Genomic DNA, 14,658 nt, shown 5'->3' on the forward strand with positions numbered 1-14,658 from the left:
ATATTTGTATCGATCAAAAACATATCGTTTCAATTGACAGCACTGAATCAAACAGAAAGGTAAAACAATCGCAAAACATGGGCAACTTTTCATGAAAACATATGAAACAGTTATAAAAGGGAGCCAGTAGGCAACCAATAAATAAACCTAACTAGACTAACAGAAATGTATTTTATTTTAAACCTAAATATCCAGGGAGGGTAAATGCTACCAGCTGCACATCTTAATACATGAACTGCACCAACATGCAACTGACTGGGACAAGAAACACCGTTACTACACTAGTAGCAGCTAGGATTTCAGTTTACAAGGCTGCAGTCACCTCGTAAGCCTGACTAAAGCTGTGCATAAAGAAGAAAAACAATAGTCATTTCCTGATGACACTGTTGGATACAAAAAGAAAATAAACCAGGACTTGGAAGACACACAAGTATATAATACATAATGAAAATGTTGAGCAGTGCATAGCAATAACAGTGAATTTACAATCTCAACAATAGTTCATCAACAGAAATACAACACAGCTACAGGTACACCGTACTGTAGATCAGCCGTGAGATCGCCATGACGACTGCAGAAGCAGGAAATGATCATTTACAGTAGGATGTTTATTTTTTCCCCCCCCACAAGCTTTTTGACATGTTCATTCAGCAGCTGCCCACTGGATTAAACAGGGCTGCGATCACAACGCAAAGTGCAGTGCTATTAGCCGTCCTTTACAGCTTGTATCTTTTTGTACTGAAAAGTGAAGACGCTGGGTGATGGGGGGGGGGGGGATTACTATTCCACCCACGCATTTCTTGAAACGGATAATTTAAGAGCCACATTCCACAATGTGCTGAATAAATCAGTGTCAGATCATTGTAAAAGATGCATTTCCACAGAAATGCTGAATGAACTCCAACCAGAAATTAATTTGCTCCTAACTGGTTTAATTGGTTGGACGATGTTAAAAAGTCCAGTCTTTTATAATTATATCCAATCCTGCTGTAAGGGAGGCAGTGAACGCACCACTGTATGAGCTGTTGGATTAAACACTCTGTAAATGCTAACTAAACCATTCTCTAATCACCTTGATTCTAGATAACTGTCATCAGTCTTCGGCTACGCTTAATCTACAATTTTTTAATATGTTCTGATAGAAAATATAAACTTTATATAGTCATATAATAAACATAGCAGGTACTCAGTGAATATCCAGACCAGTTGTTTGCATTGCCTACATCTCATTTGAATGCAGCATTAAGTCAAATGCACATGGATTGTTTCTCCACTCTGTCTAAAGTGTAACATGCATTAAAAAGAGATGTAAATAATGTCCAGGCTGGTCTGAGTCCAAAGCTGAGTTGCTGTTGGTCTGTAGATGCCTGAATGTCCCTGCTCTAACCAGCACCTGAAATAACAGCACTGCTGCACACTGGGCACCCGTTACCATTATCTACAGATACATACAGTACATTTCCACTTTTTTGTCTTCGTGTTTGCGATAGCTGACGTGGTCCCTGGTCCTGTTGGTCTGGGTGTCTCTGTGTGTGTGATCTTGGCACTTTGGTTGCGGAGAGCAGAGTGAAAACTGAGCTGACCAACCTTGTCAGTTTGGCCCCCGACATCTGCTTTTTCTTGCTTCTACCAGGCCAGTGGAGAAGACAGTCTGGGGCTTCTGGGGTTTTCTGGAGTCTGGGTCTCGCTTAGAGCTCTCTGCAAAGGAAACCCAATAATTAGACCTGATTTATACCCATTTTACCATATTATTTTCAGATTTCGCACACGGCGTGGTTATTCCGCAGACAGCAGCACTTTGCTGCATAATCACTTTCTAGCTGCAGGCTGTCTGTCTATGTGAGAGCACTAGCTGAATACCTAATCATTTGGAGAATTCTGCCTCACTGGAAACATATATCAATATCAGAACAGGTCAAATGTACCCTAGCCGGTTGTACCGCTCACCTCAAACTTGGACATGAACTCTGCAAAGATGCCGAAGAAAGTCTCTGTACTTGTGGACTTGCTGTCTTCTCCGAAATAGGAAGCCACCTTGGAAAACTCCTCCATCGCTCGGGTCTGCAGAGACTCCAGCGACTGGATGGCGGGGTGGCTGTTCTCCAGAAAACTCTGTGGGTGTAAAACGGCACACGCTGAAGGGGCGCTCCACTGACTGTACACATCAAAGCGGTTTACTTGTCATGAGGAGTAAAAATCAGCTTGTGCAAACACAAACATTAAATGTTTTCAGAAGTCTCCAGTAATGGGTAGAGGGTTTAAAAAAAAAATTTATGTATGATTGATGTATTTTTTTTTTTATTTCTAGCTGGCAGCATACGCTCATGACTGAAGCAAAGTGGTCCTCGGCGGTGGGTGGGATCTTCAGACAGGCCGTCCTGATGTCCTGGACAGTGTTGTGCAGGTCACTGAGCTCTGCTGTGATGGCCCTCTGGTTCACTGGACACATCCGAAGGAGAGACAGGGAGTAGTTAAACACTCATACGTGACCTAATCATTGGAAACAGCTGCCAGGAAATGTGCAAATCTGATTTTTAAACAACCAGACGTCTAAAGGCCCGTTTTAAAACACCAAATGAAAGTATGTGAAATGTTACCTTGCATTATTAAAACAACACTCAGTAAAACAGTGATTTGAACAAACACTGCATAAATCTACATTAAATTAAAGGCTTTTCATGAAGGCTGCTGAGGAGCAGCTCTGCTCCTGTAGTATTATTATACCCTTGGCAGCCAGAGGCACTGTTGTAAGGTCTCTGGGAAAGTTGAGCAGCTCAGGGAAGTGTTGGCACAGAGACTTGGCCAGAATGTGCAGAAAGGTGGATTTCCCGTCTACTGTTTTGGTTGTGCTCAGCTGCAGGACAAAAAAGGGGAGGAATGACAGACGATTATCCAGAGACTAAAAACCAAACTAAAGATAAATACAGTGTGGTCGAAGTGCATGAGTCAATCCTGTACCTCAGTCAGGAAGTTGATTTTAAAACTGGTTGTCCTGTGGGTCTTGGGCTGCCCATTGTTCAGGTAGTTCCCCATCGCAAGGACAAACTGTGGGCCCGAAAAGAACTCATTAACCACTGTAAATGGACTGATGGCTTCATTCAGTTTGTCTGCAGGAAAATTTTACCTCCAGGATTTTGGCCAGTTTCTTGCTGCTCTTCAGCTCCACTGACGCCTTGTAGATGTAATCGTACGCGACCTTCATCTCCTCCGTCCTCTCCTGCAGGGTGGTCTTGAAGTGGAGGCTCCGCAGACGAGTCTTATACTCAGGCACCATCAGCATCTGAAACATACAAAACCAATCTCATTAATATACTTGATTTTTAGAACTTTGGCCAACTTGGACTTTGATTTATTTTTATCTTTTGGGGGGGGGGGGGGGTCCTACCTGGAAAATAAACTGGTCAGGTTCACTCAGCTTGACCGGATCCTGCTCAAACTGCTCATACTGTTTGACCTCGTCATCGTCGGGGGCGTAGAGCAGCAGCTGCTTGATGTGGGCCGGCTCCAGCCTGTCGGTGGTCATGTTCATCAAGACCTGCCGCAGCTCGGCGGGGGAGAGCTTCAGGTGGGCGATGAGGATGGCTGCAGGGAGGAGGAAGAGGAGGAGGAGGAATGGGGGAAGAGATGGAAGATTTTAATGTCGGTGCTTTCACAATACAAAACAAGATCACTGTGTTCCCACTTGCTGATCAAACCTTTTATCCCCTTGTGATGATGTGCAATTTTCCACTGGGTGATATTCTGGTTTCTTGCTGTTTTTCTGGTGAAGCTGATTGATTCTAAATTCACATTATAAGCCTGGTAATTACCAGCAGGAACTGTAGAAACTTAACAGCCAAAGAAATCCCTTTTACACAACTAAGTGAACTGCATGAAGTGTAAGTAATGTACATATTCCCATTTCTCTTCATTATGAACAGAAACAAAGAGCTAAATCCACAGACTGTTACTGAAAATTCATTGAAAAACAGTTTCTTAGTAAAATTGTCTGTCAGGGTTTTATTTCACTTTGGTCTCAGGATGTTGAGCCTCGACCTCTCAGGTGTGCGTGACTCTCTGCCGTGTCTTTCTGGTACTCACAGGCGTTGTAGGCTTTCTTATGAGACAGAATCTCCACCACGTCTTTCTTTTTAAAGTTGTCGGGCAGGAAGGCTGGCTCTGGAGGAGAGACTGATCATTTTAACAACAGTGTAAGGATGTGTTCTCCAGGCACCGTCGCTCAACACACTAACATAAAGTGGTTACATGAGGTAGGTTGATGGAGTAATAACACAGCTCTGGCATTTTAGTTGCTGGAGGCCAAAATGTTCCATCTAGGATATTTTCAACAAATAAAAGTCAGGTGTTTTTCCCCTCTGGCAGAGCTGTATTATTACTGGACTCTACAGAAAAAGGGGGGTAGTGTATGGTGCCTTATGGAGAGCTGATGTGATGAACAGATGAATGGAGCAGCTCCAAAGCAGGTGATGGAGAACATCACAACTGTGAAGGTACAAACAAAACATGTGCTGTCAATAAATAAACACAGTTGACTTTAAACTAGTCCTCTGATAGTAGGTTCACTGGAGCGGTGTCACTATATGACATGAAACATGACGTATACAAAGGCATGACATACTACGGATGATGATGATGATGATGATGATGATGCAGTGTGATAAAGGGTGACCAGAAGTGCACAACAACTTACTGGGTCTGCGCTGGGTCCCAAAGTGCAGATCAAGGTCCAAGTACTTCACCATGTCAGTGAGTTTGTCATAGTCTGAATCTTCCCCGAGCTACAAATAGACAAGGACACAGTCTGTACTCTCTGAAGGCACAGGGAAGCTTTTGGAAGCTAGAAGTAGCTCTCTAAAAAAAAAATCTTTTTATACGCAGACATCAGGATTTATCCACGTCTGGCAGGGTTGTAAGGTGGGAGCGAAACGTCTAATGAGACCCAGCATGAATTCTATTTACAAAAACAAGACTTTTGGTGCCTCTATGCTGCCATGAATCATCAGACTCATAGCGGAGTAGATGAGTGGGTCTTTCCAAATATAGGACAAGAAATGTGGGAGGGGTGAGAAAACAGGCAAGGTGGGAAGATTCACAATTAAGGTTATTGTTTACTGTGTGTACTGTATTTAAGGTATCTGATCTGTCAGGTGTCTCACCTTTACTGACGCCTCTGTAAAGGGTAATGTATCACTGCTCACCTGACCCCATATGGTTCCCTCCGAGTTCTCCACCTGCTCCCAGCGCAGCCTCTTCACGCTCATGTGGTTGGTGTCCGAGGCGTGGTGGCCTGGTTTGGGAAGCGGAGGAGGATCGCAGGGTGGGGGCAGGGGTGGGGGAGGAGGTGGTGGTGCCTAGGTGATCAAAAAAGAAAATAAAAAGAATTTATAAGATATTTTAAAATGAGGGAACAGCACACATGCAACACTTTGTTTTCTTTGTGAGGAAGGAGCAAATGTAGGTATCCTTCTTTCTGTAGCACATTTACTTTTTAAAAAAGGTATTTTTGTTGCTTTTATTGTGCATCTTTTATCCTCTCAAAATGCCTGACAGGAGAACAGAGTGGGTGAACTGCTAAAAGACTGTCTTCTCCTACTGTCTTCTATTTCTGTGGAAGTACAGACAGCTCCAAATCTTTAAAGTGGTACCCTGCATGTTTCCAACTCGGATCTATTTTTCTGTCCCATGTCTCATTGCAGTGGCTTTGCTGCACTGCACCATCCTGTGTTGTCATTCTACAACTACAGTATCTTTCATTTGTCACCACTAATGGAAGAAGTACATAGATCATATATTAGTAAAGTAAAAATACCAAGACAACAATCAAAAGTACTCCATCATATGTGAAACTGCTGTATGCTAAATCCCACTCAGACTTATTAAAGTTCAGATTTTAGATTTTAATCTAAATCTTAATCTAGATCTTTAATGATTGGATGTAAGATACTGAGAAGCAACTGCTTTAAAAGCTACCTGCTGTGACTGGTGCTCCTGTCGCGTGGTTTCATACGTCTTATTGTGGCTGGGCAGGGTGGAGTGAGACCCTGGAGGCTGGGAGATCAGCGAGGAGCCCTTGGCACCCTGGCTCAGACACTTGGATGAGCTATGATCCTGAAGGGATGGTGGCAGAGGGCCCTGGTAGCTGTGTTGGTGGTGAAGCTGGTGGTGCCGCTGGAGGACGAGCTGGCTCGGCCTCAGCAGCTGAGGGGAGGGCTGGGGGGATGGCTGACAGATGGGCTGTGGCTGGCTGAGCTGCCTGGGGAGGTAGCTGGAACGGGATGGCTGTGAGGAGCGCAGGGTGGTGGAACCCAGGATTGTGTGGCTGTGCGTGAGGCGGCTAGAGGTGGTCTGGAACCGCTTTTGAGTTCTCTCCGTCTCTTCCCTGGTGGGGATCGCCTTGTGCAGAGGAGAGTGGCTGGAGAGGAGGGTCCTCGGAGGGGGCGGAGGAGGGGGGATGATGGGGTGGTGTGGCTGAAAGGGCATCCGACTGCGGGGGATGTGCTCCGGTGAGAAGCGGATAGGCGGGAGGGGGTCCGTGAATGGGACGGGAGGGGGTATCAAAGTCTGGAATGGTGGGGGAGGTGGCGGGCTCACGGTGGGAGGTGGTGGGATTGGTTCAGATTCTGAGGAGTAAGAGGGAGAGGAGGCCTCATCGCTGCTGCTGTGATCCTCACTGCTGCCACTGCTGAGCTGCCGAGGCACGAAGCCCACGTCCTGGTCCTCGTGGAAGCTCATCTGGGGGGAGGAGAGTCACACCATCACACCTGGTAACCACAGCCCTCACCTCCACATATGTTAATACACAGGTGCATTATGTAGAAAAAAATATTTAAAAAATGCAATGTAGCTCGTAGCTTTAGACTCCGATATTAGATTCTGGGGCCATCGTCATTCACTTATTCTGCTTTTGCTGTGCTTAACACATTTATTTTTCATTTAATACTGAAAACCTATAAAAAGCAACAAAAGAAAATAAAATAACACGAGTTTAAAACAGCTGCAAGTAAATAACATCAGTACATAATTATTGAACAAAATACTGAAGCAACTGTGAAATTACAAAAACAAACTGACAAAGACAAAGGGCAGGTAAAATGTTTCTTTCATGTTTCGATATCAGGCAGAAACTTATTGTAACTTCAGATTTCTAGTCAGAACTAGGCAGATAAAATGAGACTCTACTGTATTGCTAAGTATCAGGTTCTACTTACAGGCACCCCTCTTCTTCTGAAACCATGACCACCTTCATATATCTGTTCATGTGACACAAGTGTTCATTGTAGCGTACATTAGAGCTGCTCTAATGTAAACATGCACCACTACAACTTATTTACTGCATTTACATTTGAATTTGATCAGTTTTTGAGAATAAGCAAATGCTGAAACACTATGATTGTCAATTTTAGCATCATAAAAGTAGTACTAGGAGAAATTAGTATAATTCTCATGAACAAACAAGATCATTCCAGTCTCTACTTGAAATGATCTTATCAAAGCAGGTGTGGTATGTGCATGCATGCGTAAATACAGCTGTCGATGTAGTAGAAGGGAGGCGGGTCTTGCTCACCTCCTCATAGTCATTCTCCCCAGGTATGAAGTCATCCACCAGAGTGACCCGGTGGCCCAGCTGTTCACTCAGGGCATCCAGGAACTTGTCGGTGTCCCGGCTGCGAGGCGGACGGGAGAAGGTGAACAGCTTCTTGCGGCCAGTCAGCGTGTTGGGGCCACTGTCCAAGGGCTGAGGGGAGGCCGGGGGGCTCTCCAGGCTAACGTAGGGGTTGGAGTCCACGCTGCTTTGGTGGTGGATCTCATACACAGGAGTTGGGAGAGGCTCCTTCCAGGACAGGGACAGTCCAGATTTACGGTTACCTAGAAAGAAAATCAAAGATGGCAGCTACTGGCAATAGTAGAATATATATCACACGTTTATATCATCTGGTGCTGTGATTTTTAGAACTACTAGACTTGTTTATCCAAAATATGATCCTGCTTAGAACAGAAATAATGTGTGACATTCTTGGCCATGTTGTTGCCTTGGGGATTATTTCTTCTGAGGGATTACCATGGCAACAAAAAGATAAACTGCAGGCATATATGCACATACAGATCATAGGATTTGAATGAGTTCTAACTGAAACACATTCAAATATCAGTAGTTTTCGAGCCATGCTCACATCAAGGCATATACTGTTCATTTTGTTGCTTCCACCACTGTGTAACTATATACCACTGACAATATAACTGTTTCTATTTACAACAAATGTCACATGATATGAACATGGCATCCGTCATGTACCACTGAGGTCCAAAATCATGCAGGTTTCATTGCAGCTAAACACAACAGCAGCTGACCTAACTTGTCCCATTGTACAAAATCTTGGACCATAGTGGTACGTGGTTGGGAGCCACTGATGAAAGCATGTGTCTGACATGATGTGCATGCTAATTTAAGTTAAGTGTTTGGGTGTGTGTCTGCCCCAGAGTACCTTTGAGAGGGGGGAGTGTGAGGGGGGAGAGAGGGCGGCCATAGGCCTCAGTCTGTCCCAGCACCTCAGGCTCTGTTGAAGAGCCACCTTGGGGTGGAGCCACACTCTTCCCTGCGTACACGTTCTCCAGCTCGGTGTACACACCTGTCATCTACAAATGGAGGCATGACCAGCTAGTTAGCGCTCAATCGCTGCGGTATGCTTGCTTTGAAGGTCAGCTGCTTGCTATAAAAATGTGTGAATTTGCAGTTTAAGAGGAATTACAGGCAGACCTTCAAATGATGTGAGACCACGGAGCACAGATAACATAACTAGCATTCATTATGCCAGTTGCTGAGTAGCTAGGCGCTTAAAAGCTGCAGGTATACCTACATGATTTAGGTCGGGGGACTCGGGGAAGGAGGTTCCATCTCCTGACTGCCTCTCCTCCGGGCTCCCAGATTCATCGACATGAATTCCTGAAGCACAATAAAGCATGAATACATGGACATAAGCCTCTTCCTTCCATCCACCTCCGGCCAAGAGAGAGGAGAGAGGATGAAGCAGAGCCGGCCAGCGTGGAGGAGCAAGACAAAAGCTTGGCTCCTGGAGCAGTGGTTGGCAATGGCAATGCAAAACAAGGGAAACTATGAATGAAATACCCAAAGCCTGAAACAGCATCACTTGGAATAAAAATGTGCTTTTGAACAAACAGCTTGGGTACCTTATCAAAAGCAAAGGCGGCTGAGATATGGAGGAATGCATGAGCTAAACATCTTATTTGGCTCTCAGGTATCTATCCACCTTTTTCTATGCACACATCTTTTTCTGAACATTACTCACTCAATGTCTTGAAAAATCTATTTAATCAGCATCCATTTCATAAGGAAGTTATACAAGAAATCTAAATTAAAAAACAAAGCCATAAAAATGATATCCAAGCAATCCAATGCATGTTTTTCCAAATAACAATGCATGGACACTTTTAGGTAGTTTTTAAGTAAGAGGAGGAGGACAGATGATGACCACTATAAAAAGGAAATTGGTAATGTGACAGCAAAAATCTTTGTTCAGTTCAGAGTGCCTTAAATTTCTGGTTTTCATCCAGAAAGGAGCTAGGAAGCAATTGAAATCTTGGCATAAACCCAAACGAACCCCTTGTAGAAAGCTAATGGACATTTTGTGCAGCAGAGCAGTAAATCCTTATTTATCCTGGATGTTTCAGTAGGAGTTAACACCCTCGTTGTGGTGATGTGCAGCGTACCCATTCCCAGGTGAGTCCCGATGATGCAGTCGTCAGAGCTCCTCTCTCGGATGCTGCTGCGATACGACGAACCTGTCACACGCATGGAGCTACTCCGCCGGTGGTGCTCTGGACCTACATCAGGTTCCAACACCGCTGGAAAACACACACATGCACAGATTTAACATCATGTTTTGTTATTCAAAAGAATAATTTGTGCAGTGACTAGGCTCAAAAAACAACCACATAGTACATCTAACAGTACCTCAAAACCTCAAAAACTTGATTTTGAATTTTATCATATATTTTAATGACCAGGATACAACACATAAAAGAAATCTGAGTGCGAAATAGAGCTCCAGGTAAAGTCATGTTCGCTACAAATCAAATCAAGCACCCTGTTGTTTGCCTGCTCACATTGTATTCAGGTTATTCTCCTTATTGTCACACTGTGTTTCTGGCTCACCGCTGCTCTTGAAACCCAGGAAGCGTGACAGCTTGCCCTGGCAGCGCTCTTGTTCATCGTAGGTCAGTAGCTGGTAGATGAACTGCCAGATCAGCTGCTTGGCCGGAGTGTCCAGCACCGGAAACACATCTACGATTAAGGTGTCCACATTCCTACAAGCACACAAATGCCCATACGCACAGCCTTTATATAACCCTTTTCACTGCTGCCACTTAATTCGAGGATTTATCTTAGATGTACAGTAGCTCAGATGTATATTCTATAAGCAGCTTAAGCAGCATGTACAGATGTGGGTGAAAATAGATTATAAGGTGGGAGAATAACAGGAATGTCTTATGGGGGTAGGCTCTGTGCTACTGTATGGTTATACTATAATCATTTCCAGTACATTTCAACAGTTATTTTTCATCCTGCTTCATCAAGTTTGTATCATCTGCAGAGCTAATTCACCATCCATCTCTTCTATTCAAACATGGATTCTTGAGGAAATATTAACACTGCCTAAGGGGAGGAATAAACTTCCTGCTTAGCTATGTGCATCTGTTTCTTTATAGCTTTTCCTCACACCATCTATCATTCATTTTTCCACTATCACCTGCACATACATAGCAGCTTGATATACTGTGTATGATAAAATCACCGTTTCCCAGGCAACAGCTGATTTTCTTTCAGCATGAGGCAACGTCATCTGTCTTAGTTAGGAGTCCCACTACAAGAGGTGGTTTGACAGATGAAGAAAAACAAACTTAAAGGTGAATTCTGTATTTCCTGCTGTCTCTTACCAGTATTTGGAGCTGAAGATGATATTTTAAAGATGATAATTGTAATGATCATCAAAACTGCTAAAAAATAATGCCATGGATTTACAGTGTGGGCTCCCCCAAATCTTTGGGGGGAGAAGTTTTGTTGTTTGGGGCGTTCCAGGAATTTTTTGGAACAAATATACAACCACTTCTCTCCTCCCTTTCCTACTTCTGTTTCTCATTGCTCGTTGTAGACTGCAGCCCTATGGGCTAATTATTATCCTCTTGTACCTCTTTATATTTTCTGTCTGCATCCATTTATAGACCCTTCCCCTCCATCCTGCTGACCTGTGCTGGAAGAAGGTCTCCAGGGCCTTACAGACTGTGTATCTCTCCTGGATGGTCAGCAGATGCTCCAGCTGCTGGCTGAAGGTTCGCCCCTGGACTTTGATGCTTGGTGGGAGAATCTCAGCCACCCACTGCAAAGAGCTGAGGGCTGGAGACCTGGACAGCCAACAGAGTGCAATATAATCATCATCGTACACATTTACACCAGTTGAAAACACTGTCAACCTTTGCTATACAGCTTTATTAAAAAAAAACAGAAAAGCAGGGTGACTCTGACACAGGAGTGGGATGCTGGCTTCGTTGTCACAGCAGACCATGAGCTGGAGAAAATGTCAAACCAAAATGTCAGGTTTGCTGCTGTGTACTGACCTGGAGCGCGGTAATGTGGTTGGGGCCAAGCTTAAAGATTCATCTGGTTCGGTTTGGTCTGATGAGTATTCAGACGGGCCCTCCTCCACCACCAGAGTGGGCATCGCCCCGCTGCCCTGCAGCATGGACACCACCTTCTCATGGGAACAGTTCCTGAAGAGTAAAAACAAACACAGGAGAGACACAAGTGAGACAGAAGTAAATGATAGAGAGCTGATGGACCTTAAGCTAAAGCACAGATGGATTGGAGTAATGCCATCTACTGTATTCCTAACAGACTGACAGAATCATTTGCGGATGAAGACTGAAATTAAACACTTACTTTTCTCAGTTGTTATAAAAATCCACAGGACCTTTTCAGGTTTTGATACACCTGAGATGAGAACCAAACCATACTTTTCCACATTTTTGGAAATTCCCCATATGCTTACTTTCTAAGCTCCCACATACGTTGTACTTTATTTTCTTTCTCTGTCTGGTGTACCACTCCCACTGTTTTCCCAATCACCTCCCACTGCTGCAGCACCGTGTTATCAGGGACAGCAGCAAAATTATACAGCGCCAATCAAATCAGTACGTCAGGCAGCCATGGGAACCATCCTTCTTCCACATGGCTAACAGGGTGGCAGGTTGAGTAACACTGTTTCTTCTCACCACACTGGGTATATTGGCTGCTATACTGGTTGACATGCTGTATTTGCTGAGCTTGTATAGGTATAATTCAGTTTCATCCATCATAAATTTCTTATCTGCACTCCCACACCTTCTCTTTAAAAATCCAGAGGCAGAAGGTCGAGAAGTTTTGAAGTCCGCAAAAAAAACTTACGACTCCTACGAGAAAAGTTGAGTTTACATAAAAGCTTGTGTTCACATGTTTTTACTGTACGTGCACAGTCACATGTGAAGGTTAGGTTTTATTTGTCCAATAATTTGGTCCAGATTTAAATATCAGTTGTACACTGTAACTATTGGATGGACAGCCATAAAATTTCACTTTTCAGCAGGACTATCTTGAGGGTACATTTGATGATTGTTGTATACTTTGTCTCACGATAACTGCACTTGTTTCAACATCAAAATCATTCTAGAGTCAAAATGTGGTAATATATTTTGTGAAGGTTTTGTGGCTAAGACTTCTGTGGGCAGCTGATAGGAAGCAGAGTGCAGCTTACATTTGGCTTCTAAGTTGAAAAACACAATTAAGTAACAGCAAAATAGTATTAATGGAGAAACCCATATGAATAAAATCATGTGGTCTATGATGAATTCTCTGGCACTGTAAAAGATGTTTTTCATACCGGCAGCAGATGGCTTCTCCTGGAGAAAAACAAGCCCTGATTTCTCTAAATACACAGCTTTAGTTCAAAAACTTGGACAATTGGCAAAAGCAAAATACTACTACTACTACAACTACTACTACTGCTGCTGCTGATTATAATATTAACAATGGTATCCACTAAAGACAAACCTCATGTCCAGTCCATTGAGGAATAGGATACGGTCGCCTGGTTTCAGTCCACATTCCTCAGCAGGACTATCTGAGAGGGAGACAGAGATGAAATGAATGAGACAGGAACCCTTATAGCACAACCTCACCAGCTAAGATGTGAACTGAACAGGAAGAAATGGTGACTAACTGTCAATAAGTGCATACCATCAAACAAAGCCCATCAACAAATGAGATGCTAAATCTCAGCGCTGCTAAAGAAAACAGCGCTGTCAAAACAATCCCCAGTAAAATCTGTTCTCATCTCATCCACCACCACCTCCTCTTCTGTCAACTCTCTGCTCACTTTTCCTCACACTGAAATGTCATGCCATCATTTTTTGTTTTTATTTTACCAGAGGTTTGGATATAATAAAGTCTTCAGCGTGTGCAGGTGGAGGCACATTCACGGGCCACGAGACAGCTTGTGGTGTCCTGATTAAACAGTAAAGGATCTGTGTTCAGATCACGATCAGAAACATGCTATCCACCCCCACCATCTCTGCATCAACCTCCATAAGGCCCACTGAGTCAGTCCGCTCTGGCTGCTTCAGCACATGGTGGTGGGAGATGATGGTGGGTGGGAGCAGTGCCGTCATCATCAAACACACGCACACACACACACACACGCACACGCACACACACACGCACACACACCTCCCTCCTCACTATGAAACTTGGCAAATTCCCTCAGCAGTAACTTCACAGTCGCTCATCTGCTGCTTTTACTTCAGAAAGCAATAACAGTTAATTAAACAACCTTTTAGTGCTAAAACTTTATAAAACACAAGTAATTAACACAAGAAGCAATTACCTCTATGAATATTTAACAGTGAGGTTGATTTTCATGACCATAATCTCTCATATTTTATCCAAACATTCATTCAGAAGAGAAAAAAAAAAAGCCCAAAAGCAGTTAAAGTGATTTTACTAATTAAAAATGAAAATAATAAAAATGTCTGCATTGCTGACGAGAGAGAGGCAATAAACTGGGCTTTGTACTTATTCCATGTTTTGATGTAAATGTGAAGACCAGTTAACGCTGCTACTACAAAAGCATCTGCTAGAGCTGCAATATAACAAGCACAAGGAACAAATTCAACAATCCTGAAGAAACAGTTTGACATTTCACAATTAGCAGTTTTACTGGAGGGTTAGTTAAGACACAGTCCCACATATTACCTCATTGTGAGAAAACAAGAATATTTTTAACCTGGGGTCACTTATATACAAAAAAACCACAAGTTAAGTAATTAAGATATAGTTCGTAACATCGTAGTGACGTGTGTGTGGAGTGCATGATAGCAGAGTAATAAGTTTGGGAATATGATAAAACTTCTTTATTTGAATCCCGTCTGTGTTGGTTTCCTCAGAGTGCCCCAGTTTCCTCCCACAGTCCAAAGACATGCAGCTTGGGGTTAGGTTAATTAGTGACTATAAATCGCCTATAGGTGTAAATGTTTATCTGTCTCTATGTGTCAGGCCTGTGAGATAAACTATCGATCTGTCCAGCGGGCACCCCCACCTCTCAGCCAATGTCA

At 43.5% G+C, this 14,658-nt stretch overlaps 1 protein-coding gene across 5 annotated transcripts in view; it reads right to left on the reverse strand.

The window, feature by feature from the left end:
• Nucleotides 1-43: 43 nt before the first annotated feature.
• The window catches only part of grid2ipb (glutamate receptor, ionotropic, delta 2 (Grid2) interacting protein, b), a 31,506-nt gene continuing 16,891 nt past the window's right edge, over nt 44-14,658 (reverse strand). For 2 of the 5 annotated variants that reach the window (XM_026315704.1, XM_026315702.1), the window contains exons 8-27: nt 13,100-13,169; nt 11,632-11,784; nt 11,263-11,418; nt 10,172-10,323; nt 9,727-9,861; nt 8,856-8,941; nt 8,484-8,634; nt 7,565-7,866; nt 7,209-7,250; nt 5,971-6,732; nt 5,199-5,351; nt 4,691-4,778; nt 4,081-4,170; nt 3,386-3,582; nt 3,125-3,280; nt 2,959-3,045; nt 2,725-2,854; nt 2,321-2,439; nt 1,948-2,112; nt 44-1,698 (exon numbers count right to left, since the gene is read on the reverse strand). In XM_026315704.1, the coding sequence (XP_026171489.1) occupies nt 1,627-1,698; nt 1,948-2,112; nt 2,321-2,439; nt 2,725-2,854; nt 2,959-3,045; nt 3,125-3,280; nt 3,386-3,582; nt 4,081-4,170; nt 4,691-4,778; nt 5,199-5,351; nt 5,971-6,732; nt 7,209-7,250; nt 7,565-7,866; nt 8,484-8,634; nt 8,856-8,941; nt 9,727-9,861; nt 10,172-10,323; nt 11,263-11,418; nt 11,632-11,784; nt 13,100-13,169 (3,266 nt within the window). In that variant the 3' untranslated portion in view covers nt 44-1,626. The remainder of the gene's footprint in view (nt 1,699-1,947; nt 2,113-2,320; nt 2,440-2,724; nt 2,855-2,958; nt 3,046-3,124; nt 3,281-3,385; nt 3,583-4,080; nt 4,171-4,690; nt 4,779-5,198; nt 5,352-5,970; nt 6,733-7,208; nt 7,251-7,564; nt 7,867-8,483; nt 8,635-8,855; nt 8,942-9,726; nt 9,862-10,171; nt 10,324-11,262; nt 11,419-11,631; nt 11,785-13,099; nt 13,170-14,658) is intronic. The other 3 variants (XM_026315705.1, XM_033325758.1, XM_026315706.1) reach the window with 3 other exon arrangements.

The sequence above is a fragment of the Mastacembelus armatus genome, chromosome 19 (genome assembly GCF_900324485.2).
Source record: "Mastacembelus armatus chromosome 19, fMasArm1.2, whole genome shotgun sequence".
NCBI classification, from domain to species: domain Eukaryota; kingdom Metazoa; phylum Chordata; class Actinopteri; order Synbranchiformes; family Mastacembelidae; genus Mastacembelus; species Mastacembelus armatus.